Source organism: Mytilus californianus, unplaced genomic scaffold (genome assembly GCF_021869535.1).
Source record: "Mytilus californianus isolate M0D057914Y unplaced genomic scaffold, xbMytCali1.0.p SCAF_14, whole genome shotgun sequence".
Taxonomy (NCBI): Eukaryota; Metazoa; Mollusca; class Bivalvia; order Mytilida; family Mytilidae; genus Mytilus; species Mytilus californianus.
The window spans coordinates 2367678-2384273 of NW_026262626.1; the positions used below are offsets into that span (position 1 = coordinate 2367678).

General features: G+C 31.9%; 1 protein-coding gene across 1 annotated transcript; it reads right to left on the reverse strand.

Annotated features, from left to right (window-relative positions):
• Positions 1–1795: 1795 nt before the first annotated feature.
• LOC127724016 (nuclear migration protein nudC-like) lies at positions 1796–16594 on the reverse strand. Its single transcript, XM_052230751.1, has 10 exons — positions 16422–16594; positions 14076–14153; positions 13043–13258; positions 12344–12418; positions 10761–10871; positions 7524–7592; positions 6577–6702; positions 5902–5985; positions 5335–5453; positions 1796–3247 (listed from the first exon to the last, which is right to left on the reverse strand). The coding sequence occupies exons 1-10, from the start codon at positions 16491–16493 to the stop codon at positions 3196–3198; spliced, it is 1002 nt and encodes a 333-aa protein (XP_052086711.1). The 5' UTR covers positions 16494–16594; the 3' UTR covers positions 1796–3195.
• Positions 16595–16596: the final 2 nt, after the last annotated feature.

Genomic DNA, 16596 nt, shown 5'->3' on the forward strand with positions numbered 1-16596 from the left:
TAAACTGCTTCGCTGAGCGCAGCTGGATACTCCCGCAGAGGTCCAACCCTGAACAGTTGGGGCAAAAATGGACACAATATTCAAGCTTGTTACAGGTCTGAATTTGGATTGTGATTAAATATTTGACATATTATAGGTTTCTGAATAAATGTAGTCAAAGAACTTGAAATTGGGTATATGAATTGAATTTATATTCAATTCAAGATTTCTTGCTGTTGTGCAATACACTATGCTGTTGCGCAATACTTAGTAAATCTCTTGTCAGACTATTAACAAATAAAATTTATAAAATTCTAAAGGGAGCTTACATCAATAGATATAAACAATTCACCAAAGTTTCATAAGAATTGCTGAAAGCATTTTTGAGTTATTGTCTGAAAACTGGAAAGTCCCCCCTTTTTTAATGAATAAAACCCCATAACTCGGAAATGTAAAATCTAAAATTTATAAAATTCTACAGGGAGCTTACATCAATAGATATCAACAATTCATCAAAGTTTCATGAGAACAGCTGAAAGCATTTTTGAGTTATTGTCTGAAAACTGGAAAATCCCCCTTTTTTTTTATGAATAAAACCCCGTAACTTGAAAACGTAAAATCTAAAATTTACAAAAATCATAAGGGAGCTCATGTCAATAGATATAAACAATTAATCAAAATTTCTTGCAAGTTGGTGAAAGCATTTTTGAGTTATTGTCCGAAAACTGGAAAATCCCCCTTTTTTTAATGAATAAAACCCCATAACTCGGAAACGAAAAGTCTAAAATTTATAAAAAACGAAAGGGAGCTCACGTCAATAGATATAAACAACTCACCAAAGTTTTATGCAAATTGGTTAAAGCTTTTTTGAGTTAATGTCCGACATGTTGACGACGGACGGACAGACAGACGGACGGACGGACAGACGGACAGAGGTATACCATAATACGTCCCATAAACGGGCGTATAAAAACTGGAAAATCCCCCTTTTTTTAATGAATAAAACCCCATAACTCAGAAACGTAAAATTTCAAATTTATAAAAAATAAAAGGGAGCTCACGTCAATAGATATAAACAATTCACCAAAGTTTTATGCAAATTGGTTAAAGCATTTATGAGTTAATGTCCGACATGTTGACGACAGACGGACAGACGGACGGACAGACGGACAGAGGTATACCATAATACGTCCCGTAAACGGGCGTATAAAAAAATAGAGAATTTAAAAATAATGCAGAAATCAGATAAAAAAAATTAAGAATTTAAGAATAATGCAGAAACCTGCTGAAAAAATTAGAGAACTTTGAAAAACAATGCAATAATAAGAAAAGTATAAAAAGTGATTTAAAAATTGACCAAGAAATTGAATTTTTACATTATTACTAATTTAAACTATATAACAGTTTGACAAAAAAAGTTGTACACAAGGTTTTAATAGGCTGAAGTCCTTTTCAAATTGTATACGCTGAAGAATAGTTTACAACAATAACAAGGATTTTTTCACAAAGAAAAGCAGCTTCATTAATGCTAGAAGTTGAACAAATTCCAGGATAGGACTAACTTTTAAGACAAAAATCACAAAGGCTGTGTTAATTTGTTGCCTTATTTATAAAATCTTTTGCACTCCACTTTATAGGGCATCTAATGATGTGTATATGAATGCATACTTCTTGTGTTCATGTTGTGAGCTATGTTATATATGATATATTATCTCAAGTATAATTACCCCATATCATTTTATTTATATAATTTTTCACAGTGCAATGTAATTGGAGCTTGTATGTAATATATGATTATAAATAAACAGGAATACAATTCAAAATAATCATCTTTAATGTGTATTATTTTACATCTTACTATCAAAGATCAAATAGAACCTATTTACAGTATTGTGTGAACCCCTTTCTACTTGCATTTGAGTCTTTTATACATACATGCATATGAATATTGCCTGTATTGTTATATATAATAAAATTATGCCTTAACAACATTACATATATCAGAAACAAATGAACTCAAGATTAAAAAAAAACAACATGTAGTTCGTACATGTTTGTCAAATAACAATTACAAATTCTATGTAACCTACACTGTCTCGCTTTTAACAAGAAATTCCCAGGTGACAAACTGTGGCTGGAGTTTGAGTCACATTTTCACATTATTAACCACAAATAAATCTATGACAAATGATGTAATAACATGCAACATTTACAATGAGAATGATTTGTAACTGGCCATGCAGTTTAATATGATGCAGATATTTTCTGTGAAGGAGGGTAAAGTAAAATTATGATATGGTCTCTATGCAGTGCTGCCATTTATTATCTAAAGGCATGTATTTACTAATTATTTATACCTACAATCTTTGAAAAAAAAAATTAAAACTCAAAGTGATTCAAAAAAATAACTGGATTTAATTACTGACTATACTGTGTATTGCTGCAACCATACTTTGTTGTCCTTTATATACAAATGATCTTACAATTCTTTGCAATTGAGAAATTTTTGACACTTTTGCTTGAATTTAAATTTCTATAAAGCAACTCTTACATAAGGCTTGTTTTTATTGTATGTCTTTATGAAAACCTCTTTACCAGAATTTTGTAAACACTGATTATTAAACCAAAAAGATAAATCTTTACTTAATTTAATGACAATCTTATTTCAATAAAATTTATAAAGATCGTATTAGTCCTAATAACTAGTTACCAAGGCAATGTCAGGAATGGAATTTGTAAAAAGTCTATGCATTAACCATATATGTAGCTCAATAACCCCACTCCCTCTTATAACTGTCATGTCAAGTAATACAAACCTAACAAAACAAGTTTGTGATAGAATGATTGATAAATTGTTGTTTGTATAATGTCCAGTGGCAATTATTTCATGCATTATAAGTATGAGTGAACAATTAAATGTGCAACTTTTTCCCAAAACCCACATACACTGCCAATCCATTTGATATTGTTAGGTAAAATATTGTTCTTCAAAAATTTAAGTTTTGTTGTGCATTTATCCTTTAACAATAATTCACATCCATAGCTAAGTTCTATTAACGACGTGAAAAGAACTTTAAATAACTATAAATAACAGAAATGAATGTCAAAGAACATAATCTGACACTGAACTCTTATGATATTTGCATACACAATTCAATTAAGTTAATTACATATTGGATTGATAGTACAAAATGGCATGAACAATGAATGAAACGGTTAATTGAATTTACACTTCGAAAAGTCCATCTCTGGATGCTGTTTCATAAATCTGCAAATAGAGGAAATAACCAAACATTACTTAAAAATTATTGCTGTACAGTTATGAAAACTTATCCTGACTAATTATATGTTGGCATTGCACAAGGGAATACTTTTCTCAGACTGTTTATGACCTCTCTACACTAAATCTGTTGGATGTGAACTGATTGATATTTTAATCTGGGATAACATGATTTACTTATTAGTTGTAAATGGCTTTCAGCTAGCTTCCAGTAATTGCGAGTTCTCTTAGATAGGTACTCTTTTGTTGGTTGTTTTTTTGTGCTTCAAGCAAATCTGATCAGTCAAGCCATTTGCAACTGATTTTTACAGTTTGTCCTTATGTTGTGCAGTTATACAACTGTCCAAGGTTAGTGGAGGGTAAAGAGCTTACAAAAATGTTTAACCCTGCCACATTCTTTAAGTGCGTCCCGAGTTAGGAGCCTGTAATAGTTGTTGACATTGGTTGCGGTTTGTTATATTTGTTCATTGTTTCAGCATAAATCAGTTTATTGGTTTTCTTGTTTGAATTGTTTCACATTTTGTCATGTTGGGCCTTTTATAGCTGACTATACAGTTTGGGTCTTGCTCATACGCAACCTACAGTTGCATTCATCCATGTCATTTGTACTTTGATGCGACATTACCACATTGGCAATCAAACCACATCTTCTTATTTACTGTATATATATATTTAAATAACAGTATTCAAGTAATTTTTGGTATTGCATCTTCACCCAATACACTTTCATTATACAACCTGCATTCAGGTTCCACCATAATAATGTACATTTGTCATTTGTAGAATATAACATGTGAAGCCAAGATTATTTATCACTGAAGAGTACTAGAATTTATGTTACTTCTTTAATTTATTGTGTTTTGTTCATTTTAATTGCTGTTTATAACAGGCTTTATATGGGGATATTAGCATGCATTCTATACATCAGTACTTCTACAGGATTTATAATTTACTGCATATTCAAGAGTATAAAAGATTATAATATATTTGTTTTCTTAACTCGTATCTCTTTTTGCCTGCAAAATTTCATAAAAATCCATGAATTCACCCAAAATGTAGATTTATATGAAGTTGATAAAATTTCACAAATGAATTTCATCAAGATGAGACCTTATCATAACTAACTGATGTACAAAGGACAACACAACTTCAATTTCATTGCTGAATTATAATGAGTTGGAAGAGTTAAGAGTAATGTAAGGTTTAAAATAAGAGTGATGTGAAGTACATGTGATAGTTGTATGAAACTTCATCAAGATTTATGTCATTTGATCAAGATTTAAGAATCGATAAGACTGAGATTTAGGGCATACAATACAGTTTTGATCCCACAGTGATTTTTTTACGAAAATTTGCATACAAGCTATTTTCCACCTAGTCAATTCAAATATGTGATAAAAATATACCTGCATGTGCTACTTTTAGAGATAAATGGGGTCACAGTTTTAGACATTTACTCAAAATTTCAGATTCTCAGATATTTCTATCCATTGGATAGACATGCCTAACTTTTTTGTTTCAAAAGATAAAAACAAAAGTTTTTTTTGTAAAATCATTTGGAATATCTTTTTTTACATAAATATGCTCTAAATTTGTGCAACATTCTTTGGAAATAATTCATTTTTTAAATTTTTTTTCATAATTTTAGATAAAAAACAGCTTTTTGGTGGTATATTTATCTAATTTAAAAAAATTGGTACAAATAATATCCATACCTAATCAAGCTAAATGTCGTTTTAAAAAATAGGGGTCAATGCACCTTTTTTAAAGCGAATGATAAAAATGAGTTGAAAAATGCATCTTTTCATTATATGTCACAGTTTGACGTCGTGAAAAATAACACTTTACATGTGCAACGTCATTATCTCCCCTGTAACTGTATTGTATGCCCTTAAGATAAATAGATGTAAAGTAAATATGATAGTGAGGCACTGAGTCCAATGGACATAAACAGTATTTGTGTGAAGGATCATGTCTTATCTTCCTCAGAATAAGTTTCCAAAGTATGAGAATTGTGTGATGACAATTCTTTTACCTTCCTTGAATTGAATTGAAGTGTGACAACTAGTACTTACTTTCCTAAAACATCTTGTTTCTTTTGATCTTCTGATGTAGGTAATCCCATTTCTCTCTGTCTTTGGTCATACATCATTTTCTCCACCACACCTCTGGTTTCTCCATCCAAATCTCCAAGCTGTTATATAAAAGAGTTTGCTCACATTTATAACATTTTTCTTGAACCAGCACACCTAATTCTCGTAGGCAAGACAAAAAGCACTATTTTAAAGTGTTACTGTTTACTGACCATAACAACCTAAAATAGTCTAAATAATGCCCATGGTAATAATATTTGCCAATGCTAATACAACTTCATACCAATTATCATTGTCTTATATTAAGTGGTTCACCTTAACCTGACATAATCACAAACTTTAATGTGTGCAAAAGTTTCAAAGTCAATAGACCATGACTGAGGGGGAAGGGCCAACTAATCTCCATGGAATTGAGTCGTGCCAATGCTTATTCAACTGCATACCAAATATCATTGACTTGTCATAAGTGGTTCCCCTTAAACTGAAATAATCACAAACTTTAAATGTAACAAAATGCAAATGAACTATATATTTTTTTTGAATTTGTACCTTTGAATTTTCTGGATTTACTTTTTTGGTATTAATTTCTGGTTCTGTAGTGACTACTCTACTCCACCATTCCATTGCATTCACCTTACAGGAAAGACAAAACATTAGAATAAACTATTGTTATATTCAACTTAAAAAAACATACTTTTTATACAGTTTTAACTTTTTTCAGACCTGGCATTTCTGGAAAAATAAGTCAGTATGTTTCACCTTAGATCACATAATTATCTCCCTTAGAACAATTTTTTAATCTATTTCTCCAAATTTGTGAATGAAGAGCATTTGTGAATTTTAAACAATAAATTTGATTTTTGTTTTGTTAATTTTTTGTAACTGTATGTTTGAATGCATGGAGTGAAATCTTAAATTTTATTTACTGATTTTCACAAACAGCACCCTAAACAGATTAAGGTCAGAAATTTTAGATTTCAGTCTTTATTGATTTAAATTACAAGTGAAAAATATACCACTAACAGAGTAAATTCTGACCTTTAGAAGTATATCTGTGAAATTCCAATGAAAAAAAGAAAAGAAAATTTAAGACATAAAATGTTGGTACAATGAATGTTTACTCAAATTCTTTACATTGTACTTTGTTCTGATTGTAAATGAGTAAGCCTTCTTTTACACACGAATAAACTCTTACAATATTTTATTTATATCTATATAACTTACCTTCTGTATTGTAAGAACTAAACATTTTCTATCTTCAATAATCCACGTTGATTCTTCTATTTTTATACTATTATATGTTTCACCATCAATTATTGGTGGATGACCTTTTAACCCTGCCTTTAATTTCTGAAAAGAACAAGTATAAAATTACAGATAAGATGCTTTGGCATCAAATATTTGACTGATTGATTTTTGGTGTTTAACAACACTTTCAGCACTATTGGCTATTTCGAGGCAGCTAGTTTTTATTGGTGGAGGAAGCAGGAATGCCCGGAGAGAACTGCCACCTTAGACAGGAAAACTGATAATCCTAGTCAATTAAGATCAGATTTAAACGCACCTGCCATGTGTCGGTTTGGAACTCACAACTTCAAGTGTCGACAGGTTAGTGATACAGTAATTTACTATTTAGACCACTTGGCCACCTATGTAATATTTGTAGATGACTATTTAATCCTGCCTTGAATTTCTCAAAATATCAAGTAAATCTATAGATGAAATGTTTTATCAATTTGTATATAGATGTAGGTGACCTTCAATCTTGCTTTTAATGTCTGAAAGAATGAATATTTTTCTTCGAAAAAATGCAAACATTTAGGAAGTCAAAATTTCAAGATAAATGTATACTGTAGACTATAAATTTAACCTGCAAAGCTATGCAAATGATTTTTTTACACTTTTTGTTCAATTAAAGAGTTTATCACTTGATTTCAGTAATTGAATGTGATTGTAATTTTTAACACTTGCTCCCATAGTAAATTTGAACAAGCCTTTGTTTTCCATGATAGATTGACAAATACAGTCAAATCTGTATATAAAGGTCACCCTAGGGACAAGAGAAAAATGACCTTATAAAAGAAGTGACCTTTGAACTGAGGTTCAAAATGTATATATGTACCAAAGATATGGTCCTCCTTTTGATATTAAACTATGATATAAATACTAACCTTTTTCTGAATATCAACAACAACATCTTTAGGTTTCACTGGAAAAGATACTTTAAATGGTATTTTCACCTAAAAGTAAACAAAAACTAACCAATCAGAAAAGATTCACATGGATAACACTTACAAATATCTAAAGTTACATAATAAATGTCAGTTGTTAAAAGCTTTGTTAATAAATGTGCTTCGCCGAGCGCAGCTGGATACGACCGCAGAGGTCCAACCCTGAACAGTTGGGGCAAAAATGGACACAATATTCAAGCTTGATACAGGTCTGAATTTGGATTGTAATTAAATATTTGGCACATTATAGGTTTCTGACACAGAACAAATGTAGTCAAAGAACTTGAAATTGGTTATATGATTTGAATTTATATTCAATTGAAGATTTCTTGCTGTTGTGCAATATACTGTGCTGTTGCGCAATACTTAGTAAATCTGTTTTCAGACTAAATACAAAGAATTAGCAAAATAAATTGTGACCCCCAATTTTTTTTTGGAACATTGATAATTTCTTATATCTTGAGGGAAAAAAAATTGACCCCCCCCTATTTTTTTTTACCCCCCCCCCCCCCCCCCCCCCCCTTTTCGAAAAAAAGAAATTTTCTTTTTGTAAAATGTGGTACAATTTAAGAGACATCCATACACTTAAACACAAGTTATTGTCTGAAAACTAGAAAAATGCTTGTTTTGGCCCCTAATTCCTGAACAGTTTGGGCAATTACCCCCAAAATAAATCCCAACCTTCTGCTTTTGGTATTGAACCTTGTGGTACAATTTCAGAGCAATCAAAATACTTATACACAAGTTATTGTCCTGAAACTAGAAAAATTGCTTGTTTTGGGCACCTTTTTGGCCCCTAATTCCTAAACGGTTGGGACCATCACACCCAACCTTCCTTTTGTGGTATTGGACCTTTTGGTTAAATTTCATAGAGATCCATACACTTAAACTAAAGTTATTGTCCAGAAACCAAATGTCTTCGGATGACGACCACACTGCCACAGACGACGACATGATAGCAATATATGAACGCAAATATTTTGCTGTCGTATAAAAATTACCACTGAGAACACTATATAATGCACATCTGTAGCCTTCTTTGTTATTAGTTAGAAAATATACCAATTTATATTGGAGATAAAGACCATCCCCTGATTCAAGGAATTCAATGATTTTTTACAATACAGTCAAAATAAGTTCTTGATTGGTAAAACAATTAGGCTTAAATTAAAATATTGTTTGTTTGCAGTTTACCGACCAACCCTCGAAAATCCGCCCGACTGTGAAAATTTTATTGCTTTTAATTTGAAGAAATTATTTTTATTTTTCTATTGACCCAATCCGGAACTTCTGGTCGTTTCCAGAATTGATTTAAAGTCTGGGTCGATTACACGTTTCAAGTTCGGTTTTTCTTACCTTCTTGTCAAGCGTACATGGGACCGTTTAATAATAAAGCACATGGAGATAGCCTGGGATTCTGGCCAACTGCTTGAGAGTAGACCTATCGACGAAGTATTAGATTGGGTCAGGATGCCAGGCTACACATGGAGATTGTTTACAGGTATCGATGAAGACATGGAGGAGTACTTTGCACTGTCGTTTTCTGTCAATTTTAAAACAAATAACAACCAAAAAAGTTTAATAGTAAACTGTTTATACAGATTCAGACGGATATCATTGACGATTTGAGAACGCATGATGCAGCGGATATTCATAAAACCGACACGATAACCATTTCCATCTCAAACAGATAGGGTACAGAATCTCTTGAGCCTGACTTTATGGAACCAATATCAGTGGTTAAACAATTTGACAGCAGCCTGAACATGCTGAAGTATGCCATAGTTTCTATAAAAGGTTGTGAAGAAAACAAGGGTGAAACCACTTCTCCATGACTTCATGGATACCTGTAAACACGCCAGGAAGTGTGCATTTGGAATTTATAATCGATAGACAATGCCAAATCTATAAGAAGCCACAGAAACTACACAAAGATGTAAAGAAAATTAATGGTTGGCTTGTAAAAATAAATATACTTTCTCTATGTTAAATCTATCTTCTATTGCAATGAGTATGCTCCTTTAGGATAAGGGGAGCTACCCCACTCATTGCAATTCTTCTCCCTTTTACAATATTAAATATACTCAAACAGTGTGGCTTGTGTGAATTGAATTAAAACATATCCTTAGGAGCTATGCTGCCAATTTTTTATGCAGTCAAAACATTTCAGTACAGACCATTTACTTTTAAAGGGGTGCTATTGATTTCACCCTGAAGTCTAAGATTTTTTTTGGTTTTAATTAAAGCCTGATCACATCAACATATCTTTCAAAATATAACCTTATTACATATAATTAAATATTGTTAGATCTATGAAAACAGTCAGATGGCAAATATATTTTTTCAAGTTTCCTTTTTTTTTAATTGAGAAAGATTCAACATGTTCAATGGTTAATTTTTTTATTGATAACAACACTCTTTCATTGTCTTATGAATCTTTGATATCTACATTTTCCTAATGAAAATACTCTACTCATGAAAACTTTCTAGTAAAGAAGCATATGTCAGTGAACAATTTCTTTAAAACAATTCTAGTCATTCTTTGTTTATAAGATCTTATAAGTGTTCCAGTACTAGTATTCAATAATGTCATAAATTGGATAATCACACCATGTTATAGTTTCAATTTTGGTTGAAAAGTTTTTATCTGAAAATGCCTGTTCATTTCATGTTGGTTTTCAGTGTTTGTTGTTTTAAAAGAAATTTCTTCACAAGAAACTTGGTTTGTGTAACTGCTTGTTTAAACTTCATTTTGGCTGATAAAATAAAATATTTTTCCTACCTACCGACCCTTCAGTCTGAAGGTACAGTCGGAAAACTGCAAACAAACATATTTTTAAGGTTGGCCTTATGTTATTCTATAGGCTTAACAATGTCTTATAATCCTTTGCAGTTATAGATCTGAATAAAATTTTTGATTTTCTTGTAACTACTGTAAATTCAGAAATTATTGCGTGCATTTATTATTGCGATTTTGTCATTTAAGACTAAAATGCGATTCTAATTTTTGCGATATTGAGACCAATCCTGTTTAATTCATATAAGATATTTCAAAATGCGAGTTTAAATTATTGCGACTATAACCCTGTCGCATTTTTCGCAATAATTTTTTTTTTAATATACATTCAGTAGACCAACATTTTTCTTTTCTTGCACCCTGCTACTGATAACCCTTACCTCAACTTCATCTAGTGTTTGTCTCCAAGAGTAATTTTCTAAGTCAGCACCATTTCCTGCATTGGGTTTTAACTTCCCTTTGTCTTTCTCATCTTCCTCATCTTCATCTTCCTAAAATTCATTTAATAGATAAAAAAAATCTATTCATTGTCACTCTCAAAACATTGATAATGTTTCATGACATAATAAATATACAGACATGAATTTTCCCGTTTGAATGGTTTTACACTAGTCATTTTTGCGGCCCTTTATAGCCTGCTGTTCGGTGTGAGCCAAGGCTCCGTGTTGAAGACTGTACTTTGACCTGTAATGGTTTACTTTTACAAATTGTGACTTGGATGGAGAGTTGTCTCATTGGCACTCATACCCCATCTTCTTATATCTATGAAATAATGCACCGACAAATGTACTGGTGCCCTACTTTTTGTAATCTTATATCTAGTGCTTTCCCATACTAATTTGTATTGCATGTTTTTTGTTATGTACCTTTTGCTTTTCTACTGATCTAATATAAATAGGCAATGAGATCGACATGTACCTGGCTCAAGTCAGTGATTGTCTTAAGTTATATCTTAATGTTTTTGGTTTTAATGGCCGATCTTTCACAGTCTCTGTTTAATTCATTCACAACATTTCTAGACTTCGAACTTCACATATTGCATAAACACTTGTCTGTTGTTGATGACTGCATATGGCCCGTTAGACATATTTTGGCTTTTTGTATTGATGGGTTGCTGTTTTATTGGCATATTACCATCATCTACTTATATTCATATGCAAACCTGCTAAGAAATAATACAAAGCATAACCTTTACCCAAAAAGATAACATGAGGCAGGATTCGAAATAAGCTGTCCACTTGACTGTGGCTACAAATTTATTTCATGAAGAGCCAGTAGCTATTCAGCCAATCAGGGACATCTGCATTCATTTTCCGAATTCTGTTTTAAGCATTGATTGTTTTAATTATTAAAAAATTATATTTTCACCCATTTTGTTTTTGACAGCAATGTTTTTATGTTCAACTGCTAGCTTAATGATGAAATATGACTGACAAAAACAACTAAAGCAAATGGCTGCTAACCCTAAATAATTTAATTTTGGATGTAACATGTCTTCTGATTGGCTGTTAAACTGGACCCCCTGTTGTGTTCACTTATCACTACAATAACGACAGGTATGGCATAAATCCCGCGGTCAGCTTTCGGTCTACGTGACTTAATATATTAGACAAGACTAGTGCATTATGTGATGTGTTTATTATGTATTATATTGACAGGAACTCAAATGAGAAATTAGCACATTCCTATCCCTACTGAGTTCTCAAAGAAATAAAAGATACCGGCTCAGTTTGTCAAGAATGTGATAACACGCTGGTGGGGCATTTCATTAGTTTTCAATTATTGAAGCAAATTTTTATCACATATGATAACTGTGGTTAAATGTGAATCTTTTAAATCCAATAGTTCTTTGTTTCTGCTATATAACATGTACAACTTTTCTTTTGCATACATAATCTAGTGTATAGCTCTATAATGAACACACCTGATAATAGATGGCAGGTCTCATATTTAATAATCTTACCTTTTTCTCTTCCTCTTTTGTTTCTTCTTTCTTATCTTCCTCTGCAGGTTTTTCTTCTTTTTTATCATCTTTTTGCTGTTAAACAATTTACAAATTAAATTCAGAGTTTGCAATAAGTCTTATTGAAGAGTTTAATTTATTAGGTCTTAGATAAAATATCTAACTAAGAATTTGCCGAAGAACCTTAAACCAAAGATATGAAGATTTTCAAATTCAACTGTCACTTCAAGGATAGAACAAAGATATGTGCACAACAGTGAACTAAAGGTTTAAATCATAAGACTGAAGTCTAGTATGAACAATCCATTAAAATTTCAGTATACATGTAATACTGTGGAGTCATTATTATTTTAAGGATACCAATTATTGTTGATTTGATTCTGATTTTTGGTGTTTTAACGCCACTTTTAAGCACCGCTTTTGGGCTATTTCGTGGCGGCCAGTTTTTATTGGTGGAGGAAGCCGGAGTGCCAATTATTGTTGATTTTGTTTGCAAAGGTAAAGGACGCATTTAAATGTTCAACAAAATACCCATTTTCTATACTCTAGTATGCAGACTTTGGCAAAGCCACGAAATCATATATCCTGGAAAAGACCATTCTTCCATAATCCACGAAAATTGGTACCCACGAAAACAATTGAATCCACAGAACCATCAATTAATACTTTTAATACATCTTTATAGACCATGTTAAGCACCTGTTCTATCTCTTGTTGTATTTTTTCAGCTTCTTCATCTGTAATTTCTTTAATTTTTGGCTCTTCTTCCATTTTCTTTCTCTCTTCCTCTTCCTTTTGTTTTTTCTTGGCAATTCTCTCTTTCCTCTTTTGTTCCTCTTCATCTTTTTCTTTTTTTATCTCTGCTATTTTTTGTTCTGCCATATCCTGGTAACGTTTAAAAGAATTCATAATCATCTGAAATAAAAGAATGATAGACTTAAAATCTGAAAACATGTGTATTCAACTTTTAAAAAAATATTTCAAGACAAAGAACTGTGTAAAACAACTTATGCTACATATCATGTATATGTATATGTTTTTGTAAAAAAAAATAAAAATTATGACCTCTGTATTTTTGTTTTTGTGAGAAGATCATTTATAAGGCAGCTAGTAACAATGTTGATAAATTATGTCCATGATGAATGTTATATTTAGACATCAATTTAATTATACTAACACAAATAATGGTAAGAAATCACTATAAGGGGGTTCAAAAGGAAATCTTTCCCAGATAATTACTCTTACACACTGTAGCATTTATGTTAACTTACAAGCTGTCCTAATGGCAGATCTATATATTGTTATGTCATGATCTGAAGGCTAATCTAGGACATCTACTGAGGCAATATTCACTTAGTAAATAGCTCACAAAATGAGGTCCAGTAGCAAAAATTGACATTTTGTAGCAGCAAAGTATCATGTGCACATTTAAATTATTTCATGAGTTTTCAACACTTCTTATTGCCCTGGGTCTTTAATTTTCTCTGTTGTGTTTTGTGTACTGTTGTTTTTCATTTTGTCCTTATTCATTTTTTACCATTGCGTTGTCATTTTGTTTTTGACTTGTGACTTTTAATATTCCTTTAGTATTTTTCACCTCTCTATTTCAAAAGATAAGTTGTTCATCAATCCCAAATATAACTTTCAGCAAAACGCAAAGAGAAATACTTATTTAATTCCTTTCTTATCTTAGAAAAAAAGGATTATTTATATGAAAAATCTAAAGTCTTACCTTTTCACCATCTCCTCTCAGTCCTCCGGTGTAAAAGTCTGTCTTTCTTAATAAGAAACTAAAGAAGGCACTAATCAACTGCAAAATATGAAAAAACAAATATAAAAACATATATGTACAGTACACAGTTACACACTAAATAATATTGCTCAAACAGTCAATATTTTATGAACAGTTTTTGGAAAATCATAATAACTGAGCTAAATCAGGCTATTAGTTTTCTCCTTTGAATTGTTTTATATTTGTCATTTAAAGGCCTTATATAGGTGACAATGCGGTATGGGTTTTTCTCATTGTTAAAGGATATAGCCAAAAATCATAACAAATAAGAGTTAGAACTCATTTTTTTCCAATGCCAAAACTCTAGTTGTCATAAAAAGTTTAATTAACTTGCTGTGGATTTATTTATTTTTTCATGAATTGTGGAAAAATTGTATAATGGTGGATATTTGATTTTAATGTATTAGCCAAAGTCTGCATTAAAGCCTACAGAAAATTGTACTTTGTTGAACATTTAATTTCGTGAATCGCCTTAACTCTAGCTATCCATGAAAAATTGGTACTCCATGAAAAACAAGAATGTGTCCATAGTACACGGATGCCGCACTCGCACTATCATTTTCTATGTTCAGTGGACAGTGAAATTGGGGTCAAAACTCTAATTTGGCATTAAAATTAGAAAGATCATATCATAGGGAACATGTGTACTAAGTTTCAAGTTGATTGGACTTCATCAAAAACTACCTTGATCAAAAACTTTAATCTGAAGCGGGACAGACAGACGAACGAACAGACGCACAGACCGAAAAACATAATGCCCCTAGCTGGGGCATAATAAGAATCCACAGTACTACATAGCTACTAAACTTAGCATTGAAATTATATCATGAATACAGGGCTGTACTTGGCCGAATGAACAAAACTATTCCATTTTTTGTATGGAACAATCTGAGAAACAAAACAATTTTTATGCAGCACAATTAGATGTGATTGACCAAGATGTATGATGAGCTGCAAAAGTTTCTTGTCTGTGTCAGACTTTACCTGGATAGATGAAAGCTCCATGGAGCTAGTTTGTCTAGCATAATATTGCATTTATCATTTATCACGAGGTTGTAACACAGTACATAATATATTATGGCAAGTAGCAGATACCTTGCAGGTCAAATGTTTATTTTAATTTGTCTGGTGTACAAGATGATAATTTTGCTGCTTTCATGTCGATCCGGCCCCAATTAAAAAAATATTTACATGTACATGTATAAGGGATACAAAAATATATATATGAATTATAATAAATAAATAAATAAATAAATAAATAAATAATTTTATGAATTTTATAATAATAATAATATAAAGGTGGACGGTAAAAAGGTGTGCCTTTGACGAATATTTAGATATTTAATTTTCATTAGATGACACATATCTTTATATTAAAATTTCATGTAAAATATTTTATCAAAATCGTCAAATTTGACTTCCGTTGAGTTTCAGGGGAGTTTTGGGGTGTAAAACTGACCGAAACACTCTTCTAAGATTGAAAATCAGAAAAAAAAATTTTAAAGTTTAATTCATTCCACCCCAAGAGATTTCTGGAAAATCAGCCCCCAGGCATTTTCGAAAATTTGCAAACATATGCAAATTATATGCAAATCAGTTGACTGTTGATGCTGTAACTGATGCTGATCTATTAAACTATGTAGTGAGATTTGGGGGCGGATGGCATGGGAGGTGGTATACATATTTTCTGGTGGGTTTGAACCCACCCTTACTGAAAAATGGTAATTTTCAGTCGATTTTTCTATTTTAATACGACTTCTTTAGCTCAGTCAGTTAACGCGCTGCCTTGTAACAGAGGTCCTGGGTTCGAGTCCCGGTGGAGACAGGCGATTTTGTAATGAAAATCATGCTCTCCAGTTACATTTGGCGCCCAACAATAAAAAACCAACAGTTAGAAGAATTACATAGCCAGGGAAGTGTTGCAGATATCATCATTCTAGTATATTGACTCTTGTGGAGGAATTGTTACGGGATTGCCTCCCTTGGTATGATAGTAGTTACTTAGCCAGCTGTAAGCGGATTAGCTAGGGAAGTACTTATTTAGCTAAGTCGATTAACGCGCTGTCTTGTAACACAGTGGTACAGGGTTTGAGTCCAGGTGGAGACAGGCGATATGAATGAAAATCATGCTCTCTGGTTACATATATATATATAAACATTAAACAGAGAGAGAGAGAGAAAGGGTGAGAGATAGCCAGGAAGAACATTCTAGACCATTTCAGATCTTACTTCCAAGCACAAATTTCTTCATGTTACCCAATATTTGTGTAAAATGAATTGCAGTACCTCCTGTATTCCACCATCGCACTGCTGTGCCATAGCAAGCAACATGCCATCAAATCTTTGGGGGTCTGCCATTGATTTATTTGAGTGATAAGTGTTTATTGCAGGTCTTCTTTCGCTTTCAAAATCGTTGAACGGAAATGTGCATGTCCACACCGGAATTCTAGGTGCGCTTGAA

Bases quoted from the DNA above. Each gene is read 5' to 3' on its own strand.
- LOC127724016 (XM_052230751.1), bottom strand. From the start codon at position 16,493: ATGGCAGACCCCCAAAGATTTGATGGCATGTTGCTTGCTATGGCACAG. The intron at 10,872-12,343 runs GTAAGATTATTA...AATGAATTTTAG, and splicing joins CAAAAGAGGAAGAGAAAAAG to GAAGATGAAGATGAGGAAGA. The intron at 5,986-6,576 runs GTAAGTTATATA...CTTTCCTGTAAG, and splicing joins TAGTTCTTACAATACAGAAG to GTGAATGCAATGGAATGGTG.